Source organism: Haliotis rubra, unplaced genomic scaffold (genome assembly GCF_003918875.1).
Source record: "Haliotis rubra isolate DU_JTF1 unplaced genomic scaffold, ASM391887v1 Scf410, whole genome shotgun sequence".
Taxonomy (NCBI): domain Eukaryota; kingdom Metazoa; phylum Mollusca; class Gastropoda; order Lepetellida; family Haliotidae; genus Haliotis; species Haliotis rubra.
Window position 1 is genome coordinate 337,922 of NW_025767092.1, and position 15,307 is coordinate 353,228.

Genomic DNA, 15,307 nt, shown 5'->3' on the forward strand with positions numbered 1-15,307 from the left:
TCTCAGAAGCGGTCGTCTATCAAGTTATAATTTTTATTCAGCATTCTCTCGTTCAACATGTTTTAATTTTCATTCGACTGTACATAGTCATTCAACATTTTCTGATTCTCATTCTGGAAGAGGTCGTCATTCAGAATGACTGTAACCCATTCAGCTAGCGGTCATCATGCAAGGTTTTCATTTGATTATTCTACAAGTGGTCATTATCTAGAATATCTGTAATACATTTAGACCACTGGTCATTATTCGTCGTGTTAAAATACTCATTCAACAAGTGGTCGTCATTCAAAATGTTCTTATTCTCATTTGGCAGTAGTCACCATTCAAAATGTTGATATTCTCGTTCAGCAAGTGGGCATCATTCAAAATGTTGATGTTCGCATTCAGCAAGTAGTTGTCATTCAGCATGTTGATATTCTCATTCAGCAAGTGGTCATCATTCAAAATGTTGATGTTCTCATTCTCGCAAAACTATACTCACTTACTCACTCACTCAGCAAGTGGTCCTCACTGAACTTGTTCAAATTGTCATTTGGCAAGTGGTCATCATTCGGTATGTTCCTATTCTCATTCATCAAGTAGAAATCATTCAACGTGTTCACATCCTCATTCAGCAGGTGTTCATCATTCAGTATGTTGATACTCAGATTCAGCATGTGGTAATCATTTAGTATATTGATACTCTGATTCAGCAAGTGGTTATCATTCAGTATGTTGATATTCGCATTCAGCAAGTGGTTACCATTCAGTATGTTGATATTCTCATTCAGCAAGTGGTTATCATTCAGTAAGCTGATATTCGCATTCAGCAAGTGGTCATCATTCAATATGTTATGTCCTCATTCAGCATTTTTCATTCAACAAGTGCTCATTCTCGTTTTCCAAGGTGTCAGCATTCAAAGTGTTCTCATGTTCATTCAGAAAATGAAATAATTCTATCCATTATGTCTTTAATGTCTTTAGTATGCCATAGGAGCAAGTGCCAGAAAATACCCAGTCTTGACTATCCTCAGAAACAAATCCTGTTTGGTGTAAAGGGACAAATAGTCGTGAATATGCTATGAGTGGATCACTGAAAATCAGTGATGACACAATAATAGTTTCATATGCATCAACGTTGTGATTTCATGTATTGTGTTGATAGACATTACTCAACTGGCATAATACGTTAAAAACATCCGTTACTTAGTATTCACATGGCGATCATACAAAGAACATTAAGATTTGTGCTTCCGGAGAGTTTTCGGGTATGTCACAATGGATGTATCAAGACTAAAATCGATACAATAGCCCAAATTAAGGAATTAAGGATTTTATCAAGCAATTAAAGTGCTCTCTTCATCCTCAAAATGAAAGAAAATATCTCATCATTTTGCTATAACGGTTACAAATTGTCCCTCATTTAGTCCAAACCCACAATTGTTTACAATATACCGGCATCTATTGTTCAATCACAAACAGACCCACGCGCCAAATACCTTGACCTTAACAAAATGAAAACAAAACTTCACAGGTATTCCGTTCTTCTAAAGAGTGTATTGTTCTTGTTCAGTTTCAGGGATTTCAGACATTAGCCTTTGTAACAGCATACATTTCGAGAATCCAACCTAAGCTAACACTAACACTGAAAACAAACATAATTATGCAAACATAATGTTCCTACGTCAACATCGTAAGTGTTGACAGCTGGTAGAAGAGATACCTCAATTCAAATGCCATGTTTCGAAGTTACGATTATAAATATATAAACAAATGGTCAATGAATGTGAAGATTCGGAAATAAAACATGGTTTCCATCTCTTTCAGGTATGACTGAATGGATTTACCTATCAAGGAACGCATCCTTAACGGATTTAAATGAACATTAGAAAGAAAACGCCATGTGACAATTTGTAGCCTTGTTAAAGCAACATTTGTCTGTCACGATGTCGGCGGAAAGGTGTGTAGCATAGTGCGACATTGAGCGGGTGTGAGGCGTGCTTTGTGTATGTGTGTGTGCTACTGGATCAATACCGCTGTGATGGGCTGCCTCCAGTCGCGCAGTAGCCCTCAGATCCAAAGAGAGGTTGCGTCGGCTCCAGACATGGCGGACGGCTTCTGCGATCCGGCTCCGCCAGCACCTACGGATCCTAGGCTACCGTTAAGCGCCCTCCAAGTCTTCAAGTTAAAGAAATCGTGGAAAGGTATCAAACGATGTATGGAAGCCACAGGGGTAGAGATGTTCATAAGGTAAGTGTCTGCGCCATGTGTGTCGGTGTTGATGCTTGCAATATGCTATCACAGTGCCCAAGTCGGAGGCAAAGCAGACCTCACCTCATGAGCGCAAAGTCATGCTTAATCCATCGTTAGACATCGTCCACTGCTGCCTGTCATTATCGTGCTGGAGTAAAATTCCGCCACGGCATTATTTTGAAACATTGTATTGTGTGTATCTGTCTGACAATAGACAGATGCTATCCTTCGCATACTAAATGTTTTGATCCGCTGTGAGATATTGCCGTGAGATTGCTGTTTTAAATAAACCCCGGAATGATAGATTGAGAGCAGGTTCAGCCGGCGATGAAGCGTTATAAATAACCTCTTCCACTTCAATAGGCTATGCTGGCCCCCAGGTGTCGACTATATACAACCACCCACAACCCACGTAATTTGTTTTGATTCCCATTATAGATTGACGTTGTGGCGCTGTTGGTCGCTAGACATTTACCATTGTCTTTTTGCTAAGTTCAAATCTCAAGTTGTGTCTGTGGATGCTGATGTGCTGGTATTCGCCGTGTGGCAATCAGGTGTGGGATGTCAGTGGCTAGCATGAAGTCCACAGCCCGCTATCACAATAACAGACAGCGGGGATAACGCTGGTGAGCCGTATGGATTAAGACGAGGCCTCACCGTAAGGCGCTTCTGATGTGTCTTTGATCCACTCTGTACAGCCCTCGCGGTTACATATCCACAATCTGATAATTAAGGCTTGATTTTCATATCCGATACTAACAAAATTAAAACAGCACTCTTGCTGTTCGTCACAACAGATGTTAATCTTGAGAAAACAACAGCCTGCAATTGTCATTGTTACTGAGCGCGTGCATGCTCATAGGCTTCTGAATTCAATCAATAGGCCAGCAGATGTCACCAGCCAAAACACATGTTCTATTGCTGTTGACAGGCACCGGTAGGTATCTTTATAACAAACTGGCCATTGTTTACAGCGCAGGTAGTGTGAGTACCATCTGGTCTGTGTGTTATCGCAAACTGTCGCTATTGATTTCGAAGCTCCCATTGATTGACTGGACTTGATGCTAGGATGACATTGAGAAAGATGACCGTTTTCCACCCACCTTTCTGACGTCATCAACAAATATTACATAATAACATATGCGCACAGCTGATGATAACAATGTGTCTTCATTAGCGTGAAGGCCGATTACGTCATTGCTTTTTCGCATAATTTTAATGATTGTTGTACAACCGATATGGCAAGGTGGCGACTAGATCACGGGAAAATATTATGATCAGCTGAATTAACCTTTCAATGAGAACATCCGATCCTTTCAAATATTAAGTCAAGCTCAACGTATTTAAAATTTATGAGAAACAACTCAACAGGCTCCAGTTTAAACCGGCCTCTTATCAATGTTACGATCAATGTGGAGTCCCGTTTAATTTCATGAAGTTGTTGTTGGTGTATTGAATCTTACATTGGTCGATTTGGGTATGGGAGCGAGTGATGAGTCCGTAGCCCATGGGTTAGGTAAAAGCGAGGGTCATAATATTAAGACACCATTGGATATCACGGTAATTGAAATAGTAATGGTTTATACGGTAGGGGTACTTCTTGCCTTAACGACTTGTCTCGGGGGCTCTACGCGTTGCAAAGTGGGTTTATGGTTAACACGGCTAATTGAACTAACTAGACCGGTTAATTTAACTTGTTACGAAACATGCTCGTCAGGAGAGGTATGAGCGCTACATGTTCATGGCGGAAAGTAAATATTCAAAGGCATCCGGTAGTGAAGGTACACACGCAGCTGAGTTTGTGAGTGCTACCACTTACGTAAAGACGATGGAGCACAGCTTGCATTGTGAAAGATTAGTTTATTGCTGATGCTTTGTCGGATCCGATTGTTGGTTTCGACTCACGCACAGGTCCACCTCATGATATTTTTATGTGTCTTTTCCACCAAAATTGTGAACGTCGGGTTGTTCTCTATTCGCCTACATCTCAATTCGCCTACAGTCTTAACACAACATTTCATTGTCTATCAAGTTTTAGTGAACGTTTAAACTCTGTTTGTCCTGAGGGTACAGTTACGCCACTACTACTAAGACACAAATGATGATGATGATGATGACGACGACGACAATACTACTACTACTACTACTACTACTACTACTACTACTACTACTACTACTACTGCTGCTGCTACTGGGCGGTGGGGTAGCCTAGTGGTTAAAGCGTTCTCTCGTCACGCCGAAGGCCCGGGTTCGATTCCCCACATGAGTACAATGTGTGAAGCCCATTTCTGGTGTCCCCCGCCGTGATATTGCTGGAATATTGCTAAAAGCGGCGTAAAACTAAACTCACTCACTCACTCACTACTACTACTACTGCTACTACTACTACTACAACCACCACTACTGATTTTTGTCAGTATTTAGTGTTATACATATCATCCATAATAAATGCGGCAAAAATGGTTCAGGAGATCCGGATGAAGTCAGTCGGAATGGTCGCGTTCCTGACAGAGAATCCTGATACTCTCCAAATGCCAGTTAACAGATTGAGAGGTACAAAACCTAAGGCACCGAGAACAGTGGGAAGTCGGACAATCTGGTGCTTGTGATGACATTTCGTTCACATGGTTTTGTCATGAACCTTGTCAATCAGATTAGTGTCACAAGAAACAGACAATTCAATGATACAGATGATTATATCTGATTACAGTACGACAAGGTACTGTTGGCCTGGATATGTCTGTGACTGTATACCGGCTATAGAGGAAAGGATTTTATCATTATCCTTTTCCATGACGACCTCTTCATATTCTTGGTCATAACATGGATGCACCTCTGCGTCAAAGCCACAGGCATGGCGAAGACGGACAATGCATGAGCCAAACTACACCTTCAAGTCGGTTAAGATACTGTATATACTGGGCATCCGCTGACAAGGTGTTGGGCAATCGCATTGAATTTATTGCATTATCTACATTTCATATAACATTTTGATGCAATATCGCACATTCCAAGTTTGAAATGACTGGTCCTAATTTGCAAAGAGAAAACCTTTTGTTTCACTTTTCAGGCCAGCCAACTTTATCCACTCAGACTCACGTCTCAAAAGCGTTGCCATTGAGCTGTGTTTTATTCAGCACACTGCAAATAATTTCGTTGCAGTGGTCTTTCAAAGAGCCTTCCTTTGAAAAGCCGAACCATTTTAATTTGGTATGGAACTTTGCTATGACACCGTTTTGTATCAGTTAGCACTACAGAACCATCTACAAAATCAACAATGAGTTTACGTTTTTCTCCTCCATCCTTGACTCGTTTAAGAAAATTGTGGAATGCCCTGTTTTCATCATGAGCTTTCGCTCGCTTCACAAAAGGATCAATAAACAAATAATAGACGTTAATCAAATTGGCAAATATAAGAAATTGAAGGGAGAGCAATAGTGATTGGATTTCGTATCTGACATGATCGGCCATGTGAATGTGTCAATACTCTAGCTTAACCCAATCATTAACACCAAAATACGAAAGAATGGTTCTTTTGGCTTTGACTTCATCGCTTGTTTTCTTAAAGTCTCCATTTGTACTCTACCCTGTTTTAGGGTATTCGTGAGTTCTTCCTTTCCTTTTGCTTCTTTCACTGCATCAATCTCCATGGCGGTGAGGTTGCCTAGTGGTTAAAGTGTCCGCTCGTCACGCCGAAACCCGGGTTCGATTCCCCACATGGGTACAATGTGTGAAGCCCATGTCTGGTATCCCTGCCGTGATATTGCTGGAATATTGCTAAAACCGGCATAAAACTGAACTCATTCACTCACTCATGCATCAAGCTTCACGGGTAGGATGCAGCTAAAGTTGATTACCAGTACATTGTGACATCTGAACCTATTATTCTATTTCAGTAACTGAACGCCATTACAGTTACAGGATCACATTTCACGTTAATAGGATATAATAATCATGGGGATCATGCGATTTCTTTTCACGGCATGGTTTATCGATAACACTGGTATCGTTACGATCGTGCAGCTGTGATAGACTTAAGCCATTACCTAGTTTGGCCGGTCCACTGTGCTTCATGACAGCGGAAGGATTCCTCAGACGTGTGTATGGTGGTTTGACCTCCGCATGTGGTCTACATCTTTCTGATAATTCGACACTGATTCATGCTTCCATGAATGAGTGAGTGAGTATGGTTTTACGCCGCTTTTAGCAATATTCAACCAATATCACGACAGGGGACACCAGAAATGGGCTTCACACAGCGTACCCATGTGGGAAATCGAACCCGAGTCTTCGGCGTGACGAGCGAACGCTTTAACCACTAGGCTACCCCACCGCCAATTGGCTCCACACATTGTACCCATGTGGGGACTCGAAACGGCTCTCTGGCGTGACAAGACAACGCTTTAACCACTAGGCTACCCCACCGCCAAGTAGTAGTAGTAGTAGTAGTAGTAGTAGTAGTAGTAGTAGTATTGGCTCCAGACATTGTACCCATGTGGGGAATCGAAACGGCTCTCTGGCGTGACAAGTCACGCTTTAACCACTACCCATGTGGGTAATCAGAAACGGCTCTCTGGCGTGACAAGTCAACGCTTTAACCACTAGGCTACCCCACCGCCAAGTAGCAGCAGCAGCAGCAGCAGCAGCAGTAGTAGTAGTAGTAGTAGTAGTAGTATTCGCTCCATACATTGTACCCATGTGGGGAATCGAAATGGCTTTCTGGCGTGACAAGTCAACGCTTTAACCACTAGGCTACCCCACCGCCAAGTAGCAGCAGCAGTAGTAGTAGCAGTAGTAGTAGTAGTAGTAGTAGTATTGGCTCCACACATTGTACCCATGTGGGGAATCGAAATGGCTTTCTGGCGTGACAAGTCAACGCTTTAACCACTAGGCTACCCCACCGCCAAGTAGCAGCAGCAGCAGTAGTAGTAGTAGTAGTATTCTGCTCCATACATTGTACCCATGTGGGGAATCGAAATGGCTTTCTGGCGTGACAAGTCAACGCTTTAACCACTAGGCTACCCCACCGCCAAGTAGTAGTAGTAGTAGTAGTAGTAGTAGTAGTAGTAGTAGTAGTATTGGCTCCATACATGTACCCATGTGGGGAATCGAAACGGCTCTCTGGCGTGACAAGACAACGCTTTAACCACTGGGTTACCCCACCGCTCCTCATGCTTCCATGGCATTTCAGCATGGAACTGCGAGATCACAGTTCCCCATTTGTAAGATGTATATTGCGCTCACAATGCTTGACCTGTATGACTGTGTTTGGGGGCGGTGGGGTAGCCTAATGGTTAAAGCGTTGGCTCGTCACGCCAAAGACCCAGGTTCAAATCCCCACATGGGAACAATGTGTGAAGCCCATTTCTGGTGTCCCCCGCCGTGATGTTGCTGGAATATTGCTAAAAGCGGCGTAAAACCAAACTCAGTCAGTCAGTCAGTCTGACTGTGTTTATAATGACCTGACATTTGTGCCAGATTGAATTATTTATCAGCCTATAACAGTATATTTGCAACGTTGTTGTCTAGGCACTTCGTCACTGACGACAACGTTATTTTGACGCTAACTCATATTGGATGTTCTCCTTCTGTTGTGTTTCTCCGATCAGTCAATATCTCCGATCACAATAGTGTGTTGCATGTAAGGGCTTCCGTCCTTAGACACGCTATTACATGCATGGATGGGTATTATTCGACACATGTATTTTTCAGTGTGAGGCATCACACAATGTACAGTTGATGAATTATACAGCGACAGATCAATTTCACAAAGATGAGAAATCACTGCGTTTAGCAGTGTCTCAAACACAATACTACTACTTCTGCTGCTGATACACTTGCTCCTCCTCCTCCTCCTCTTCTTACTACTACTGCTACTACTACTACTACTACTACTACTACTACTACTACTACTACTACTACTACTACTACTAATGCTACTGACCCGTGAAGATCCGGGTCAGACTTGGTCTTCAGCAACCCATGCTTGTCGTCAGAGGCGACTAACGGGATCGGGTGGTGAGGCTCGCTGACTTGTCTGACACACGCCATCGTATCCCAGTTGCGTAGATCGATGCTCATGCAGTTGATCATTGGATTGTCTGGTCCAGTCGCGATTATTTACAGACCGCTAGCATATAGCTGGAATATTGCTGAGTGTGGCGTAAAACTAAACTCACTCACTAGTGCTACTGCTACTGCTGTTGCTGCTGCTGCTGCTGCTGCTGCTGCTACTGCTGTTGCTGCTTCTACTACTACTATCGCTGCTACTACCTCCTGATAGCAATACTAGTAGTAACGAATATAGCGATACTGCCAATAATAATTATACCAGCGGCTAAATCTTTTCAATGATTTCTCAATCAATCACATCAGTCTGAAGAGCTGAAAGCTGGGCCCATTGTGGGATCCTGGCATGTGCTAACGCATCCTTTTATCATAGTAATGACAGGTGTTCTAAGAAAAGCTTATGGTCAGAAACACACGAACAGGAAAGTCAAGTAGTCACCTGAATACCCTGTGAAAGTCAAATTAGAACGAATTCATTATTTCATCTATCATAATTAAATGTTTATTTCTAAACCGTATTATGTGTACGAGTATGAAAAAACATCAAGAAAGATCATTATGAGGTTAGGTAAATGTACTGTTTATCCGTATCTAATTAATTAGAATACTACCTCCAAGTAGTAAATATTCTATTGGTGTAAAACGTTTAAGGACACATTGATAGAACAACAATTCCTATTTTTCTACATACGACAGTGATAAAAAGCCTCTTACAGAATTATCCTGTACTTTGGTTCGAGAAACTGACAGCGGTTAACGATTGTTTCAGCAATGAATCACGAATCATTGACTTTATGAAGCTTATCAGGGCTTCAATCATATTACGATTCATTGACATTTCAGCAGCCTGTAGTTGTAAGCGTTTCTTGTCATTCGAGTAACGACCATCTGAAGATAACAGATCCCAATAAGACCAATAAAACAGAAAGAGAATACTAACAATGCTCAAGGGACAGTATATGGTTTTGATAAAATTCTAAGTTGGTGGTGGTGTAGCCTGGGGGTTAAAGCGTTCGCTCGTCACGCCGAAGACCCGGGTTCGATTCCTCACTTGGGTACAATGGGTGAAGCCCATTTCTAGTGTCCACCGCCGTGATATAGCTGGAATACTGCTAAAAGTGGCGTAAAACCAAACTCACTCACTCACTTGTTCCGCAGGTTGAATCCGCCACATTCATGATCTGTTTACCAAAGCAATTGTCTGTTATAATTTATGATTTATGTATTTTCAAAATTGACGTCATGTAGCTGGAATATTACTGAGTGTGGCGTAAACAACCAATCAACCAAAATTGAAACATTTAGTGCTAATCATTTGTTACAGTGAATCTAATCATCTGAAATGAAAACTGAGGTTTTTATGTATCAACCAATCAGTATAATGCCAAACCTGTCATCTGCTTCTTACTCGAAAATGAAATAGGTCGACACTCTGGAAAGAACTAATCGATAACAAAGTTTATAGTCCTGCTTCTGAAACGGGTACACTGAATATATACGAGAGGTTCCAGGCTATCATATTACCTGTGATAAGAGCTGACGCTTAATGTCAAAGGGTAGTTTGGAAAGTTCAGACATTCAACATTTATTTCAATAGTTTGTTTTACATTAGTTCAAGATAATGATTCCATTATTAGCATAATGTGGATTTGGTTGACGAGCACTACGGCCTCGAATGAAAAGAGTAGACCAGCTATTTGTTTGGTATAAAGGGTTGCCTTGAAGAACAAATTCATAATATACGTATCTCTTAGTCTTTTACTGTTTCTTGAAGATTGGTACCCGGAATATTTTCCAAAAATTACAGGAACTATATGTTCCGATTAGGCTCAGTTCTAATGGCTTCAGTGCTACTTGGATGCATGATGTCAGTGCAAGAGAACTCTCAGTCTTGACTTTTCCCCGGAAACCGATTCCATCTGGTGCAAAGAACGGAACAGCTGTGATTTTTTATGACTGGACAAAAGAAAATCAGTGATGACACCAGGTGTTCGCGAAAAGGGTTAACATTAGCTCACTGAATCATGCCAGGATCTGTTATAGTGTAAATAGAAATAACATATTTCTGGATATAGCAGATCTGTTTCCATTTTCAAACTCCGACAAACGTCCCTCAATTGACTCGCATATCGTCGTGTGTGTCCTCGCTGGTGGAAATAACATATTTCTGTATATAGAATATTTGTTTGCTTTTCACACACCCACGAACTTCCCTCAAATGACTCACATGGTCGTGGAGTGCATGTTTCTAGCACCATGAACTTTGTTGCTTCATCATAGTATCACACACTTCGATGATCTCTATAATCCGTGGCGTTTCAGGACCAGACACTAGCTCATGTATTTCAATTTCATCAAACTGGTAAATATCGACCAGCTAACCACTTCAGACATTTCTCAAACATCACACTGTCTCTCGTAAGGCGTGGCCTAAACCTCAGCTACATCATGGAAGCCTAATACGCTTTGGAATGTAGTGTACAATGTTTCTCATAATTACATGAGGGGACAAATGTTTGTTCTCAATATTTCGTGTGAACTGATTCAATAAACGAGGGGCCAAATATGACCTTACAAACACATTATTGTGAGCCCTGACACAAGAACAATAGGATACAAAATTAAACTAAACTAATATATGGACATACAGTTTGAAGAAAACCAAGACAGTCAAATTGCTTGGGACAAAAGCAGAGGTGACCTGAACTGAGACACAAACAAGATTAGAAGAAGAATACACTTGTAAATCTGGTCTGTATTACAGTCCAAGAACTACAATATTCTCCCTACTGCTTAGCACTCCCTGCCATACTAAAGCCATAAACGAAGCAAGTCTAGAGTTCCTCAGGTTCTCCTTTTCAATTCAAATGGGTTTATTTGTCACTATCAAAATCATATACATTCAGTGACTAAGCATTTGTAAATCGTATAACTCCAAACACAATGTTTGCTCCAAATGGTGTATAATGTATTCTTTTATTACTAAGCTTAATGGATAATTTTATTCTCAGCTTCCCGGGGAGTATACCACCCAAGTTGCTTGTTAGGGACTAGCAGGTTAAAAGTCACCTTACCATTTCATCCTTCTCGGTAACCATTCACTGCAAGACGAAAAGATCTTTCGAACAAAGCCACTTGCTCCAGTAGACAAGAGCTTCAAGGCAAAAGTCTTACTAAGGTGGTATTACCTTGCGGTCTGTTGAAGCTAATCACTTGGTTTTGTCCATGACAGCGTTACGTTCCCGTTAAAAGTCGTGGTGAACATATGGGGATATTATAACACACGTCATTGACACAATATGATAAATGTGTTGCAAAATTATTGTCCTCCCGAGAGGATACGTAAGCCCCAAAACCTTCAAAGTCAATTTCGACCTACAAAATATTAATCGTAGAATATGTGTTGTTATAAAATATTGGCTAAGTATCACTGCTATCACCAGTGGCTGAAGGGATGGTGTAAATCCAGCTAGGGCCCATGCAGGTAGCCAAAGCACTGTAAGTCTCCATGGTACCTAGTATGGTGTTCTACCTTAAGTTGCTGGTGATTTATAGCCCGTTTTTATATTGTACTGTTGTCTATAGTGATGATTTTGTGATAGCTTACTAGTTTTAAGTTACGAGCTGTGATACTCTAATAGTTTTGCTCTCCTTCGATGACGGGTTTTTTATGTTCTAAATTTATTGATTTTGATATTAGTATATAATTGTTGCCGTCACGATATCGCTGCACTGTTACCAATGTGACACGAAACTCACTCACTCACTCAAGCTGAGGAATAGTTGTGTATGACATAGTTCATCCTATCTGATTTGACCAAGCACTGACCTGATGTTGATCCGGATTTCTGTTGTGACAAGAGGAAGATGCCAGTTGTCACGACACGGTGATTCAAGTGTTCATCCGAAAGTATGTCACCTTCGTGTGAGAGGAGTGACTCACGATGAAGACTTTACACTTCAGTGAAATAACTGACGAGGTCATTGTCCTAACAGAATAAGTATCTTAATTAAAGTGATTTTAGATGTATTGATGAAGTACACGTGAAATATTAAAGATTAAAAATGTAATTTACAAATATTGTGTAAGGTATAGAGAACACATTAGGTGTTTATGAAACATTTGACATCATCGTTCCATAATGAGAGAGTGAGTGAATTTAGTTTTATGCCGCATTCTGCAATACTTCAGCTATATGGCGGCGGTCTGTAAATAATCGAGTCTGGACCAGACAATCCAGTGATCAACAAGCATGAGCATCGATCTATGCAATTGATATACGATGCCATGTGTCAACCAAGTCAACGAGCCTGACCACCTGATCCCGTTAGTCGCCTCTCAGAACAAGCAGGGGTTACTGAAAATCAATTCTAACCCGGATCTACACGGGTTCGTTCCGTAGTGGCTGCACATGTTGAGGTTGAATCTCTATAAATGTTGAATCAGAAATTATTTCAAGTAATTTGTGGATGTGGACATTCTCAAAGTGTTGCTAATGCCACAGCTGCTTTTCCCTCCTTAGTAAATATGTTTAGTCCAAAAAACAATGCGTTGAAAATGTCACTTGCACATATGGGGAGGATCTTCATGAAGTGAAATGTTCTCAGAATAATAACGTTCACTCCCGCCTCGTTATTTAGTGCTGTTAAATGGAATTTGACATATGAGGCTTTTAACTATCTGTGTCAAACAGTGCCTCATTTAAAACAAAATATTCAAGCACACGCACCATGACTGTGTAAATAATGTAGCATTTTCTATCGATTTATTCTGGTAAAAATGCTCCAAAGATACAGATTTTGTCAGAGCAAATCCAGTGTAATTAACTGCCACGCAGGGTATCACTGGTTACAACCACGAAGAAGGCAACGGTGATTGTAAAATGATGTGAAGCTCCGATCTTATAAGGAACCCAGCCTGCCGCGACAAACATGCACACATGCGCACAATCTCACGATTCTCACCCTTCCCACACACAACCACCAACAAAAAGATTATTGTCACGAACCAGAGATATCAGTTGAAATTGTGCAAATTGTGGAAACAGAAATATACTGTAGCGTCGTAATCCTAGATACACTCAGAGGAATCGTGATCTCTTGTGTAACTATAATGCACTCATCACTAACTAACGTTATAAAATAGTAATTGTGTTCTATGTAAGCCCATATGAACCTCTGCTGCATGCTACTGCATTATAGTTAAGCATTACAACAAAACATTATAGGAAACCATTATAGCAAAGCATTATAGGAAAGGATTATAGGAAAGCATTATATACTTCCCATCAAAAGTTTAGACTCACTTAAAACACTCACAATATGTTATGTATATAGTTACATCGAAACTTGATTTCTCCACTAACTGCAAACTTTATGCAGATGAATTGCACGAGGATCATGCATCAAATTGCTGAAAAAACATGTGCAAATATCGTGCATGTGAACAACTGCGTTTTGGTGTAAAGTTTTGTTAAGAATTCACCAATTTTCACTGATTTTTATCATTTACTGAACTCATGACAATAATCTTTACAATACATCAGTTCTTATGTAAGCAGTACCTTTTAACTGTATGGAATATTTTGCAAAATTTAGTTTCAAACAGTTGCCTGAAGTAAGTGGCTACATTTACACTAGTGAGTCTAAACATTTGATGGGAAGTATAGGAGAGTATAAAAGGACATCACAGAGAACACATATCATTTCATGCCATACTGTGGACCACATTTGTTTTGAAGACAACCGAGCGTACTAGCAATGCGATTAATGCCTGATAATGATGATTTGACCTTGTGACTTAACCACACAACAGTCTTAATATCCCAACTTAATTTCACATCTGAAGGACATTATTACGGCGTGAGATATCTTCCCAATTACGATCATGCTGAACGTAATATCATTTTGTGGTTTCATTAGTTGCTGGAAGCTATGAAAGCTGCTCATGGAAGGTGATGTACAGCTTGGGTAATTACAAGGCCATCTCAACTATTTGATTACAGTAACGTTACAGATGTTGATGGTTTTGTTATTTGGTCCAGTTGTCCTAAAGGAGAACATTTAAACAAAGACATCCCTTCGCTGAGGTGACAGTTGTAATTCTGTTAAGAGTTGACATTTTCGATACTTTATCAACTTGAAGCTGTCAACTAATGCGAGCAAAATGTCTTCAGATGCAATGTGTTCAAGAGGAAGACTTCTGATGAGGTCCCTGGCCCTGGAAAGCCATCTTTTACCGCAGCTGCGTCGTTGTTGATTATGCTGTGTAAATCTTTGCATCACCTCTCGCAATATTCTTTTGGATCAATTAGGCACCAATCTTCACAGCTTAACTGGTCTGTGTACCAACTGTTGCTCGCCGACATCAACCGCCATTATTAATTGCAGCGTGAGCAACAGCAGCGAAATACGTCAGTTGACTCGCTATAAATTAACCGTTCCGATAAGGTTGCTGTCCGTGATGTAGGTATATGTGCCGGGGGTGGACATCACTGTCAGAGAGGAGGTGGGGAACTGCAGCTGTTTCCAAGGCGATCAATTAAGTTGCTCGCCGAGCTTACTTGTAGGGAAGACGATCTGCGCCCTCCATTCCACCTTCACATCTCTGGGACTCGATCAATACGATAAATTCTTGTTTCTAACGCATCGACGACCCTGCCGGCCTGTCTTATATGTACCGACGAGTCGGCAGATCCTGGTCCTATTCGGGATCAATATGGGCATGATGGTCGAAGCTCTCCCGTTCTGGCTTGGCGTTCTGCAAAGGTACAGGCCGCACATTGCAATTCATCCGGTTCATCTGTTGTCCTTTTTTCGGATTACACACTTCCATATTTGCTTATTAGATTGGAGCAACTCAATAACAAGAATTGGAAGTCATTCACGTATGTTACGGCCCGTGTTTGATAGCCACTGAGTTATTTGGCTGAGTGACAGGCTTTGCCTCCGTCATTGTTCCATTTCAATCTCCTCCTCTCCTCGATTGCCATACATTGTGCCTGTT

At 41.0% G+C, this 15,307-nt stretch overlaps 1 protein-coding gene across 1 annotated transcript in view; it reads left to right on the forward strand.

The window, feature by feature from the left end:
• Positions 1-1,830: 1,830 nt before the first annotated feature.
• LOC124288068 (globin-5-like) overlaps positions 1,831-15,307 on the forward strand; it is a 30,015-nt gene continuing 16,538 nt past the window's right edge. The window contains exon 1 of the mRNA XM_046724636.1: positions 1,831-2,229. Within this exon, the coding sequence (XP_046580592.1) occupies positions 1,988-2,229 (242 nt within the window). The 5' untranslated portion in view covers positions 1,831-1,987. The remainder of the gene's footprint in view (positions 2,230-15,307) is intronic.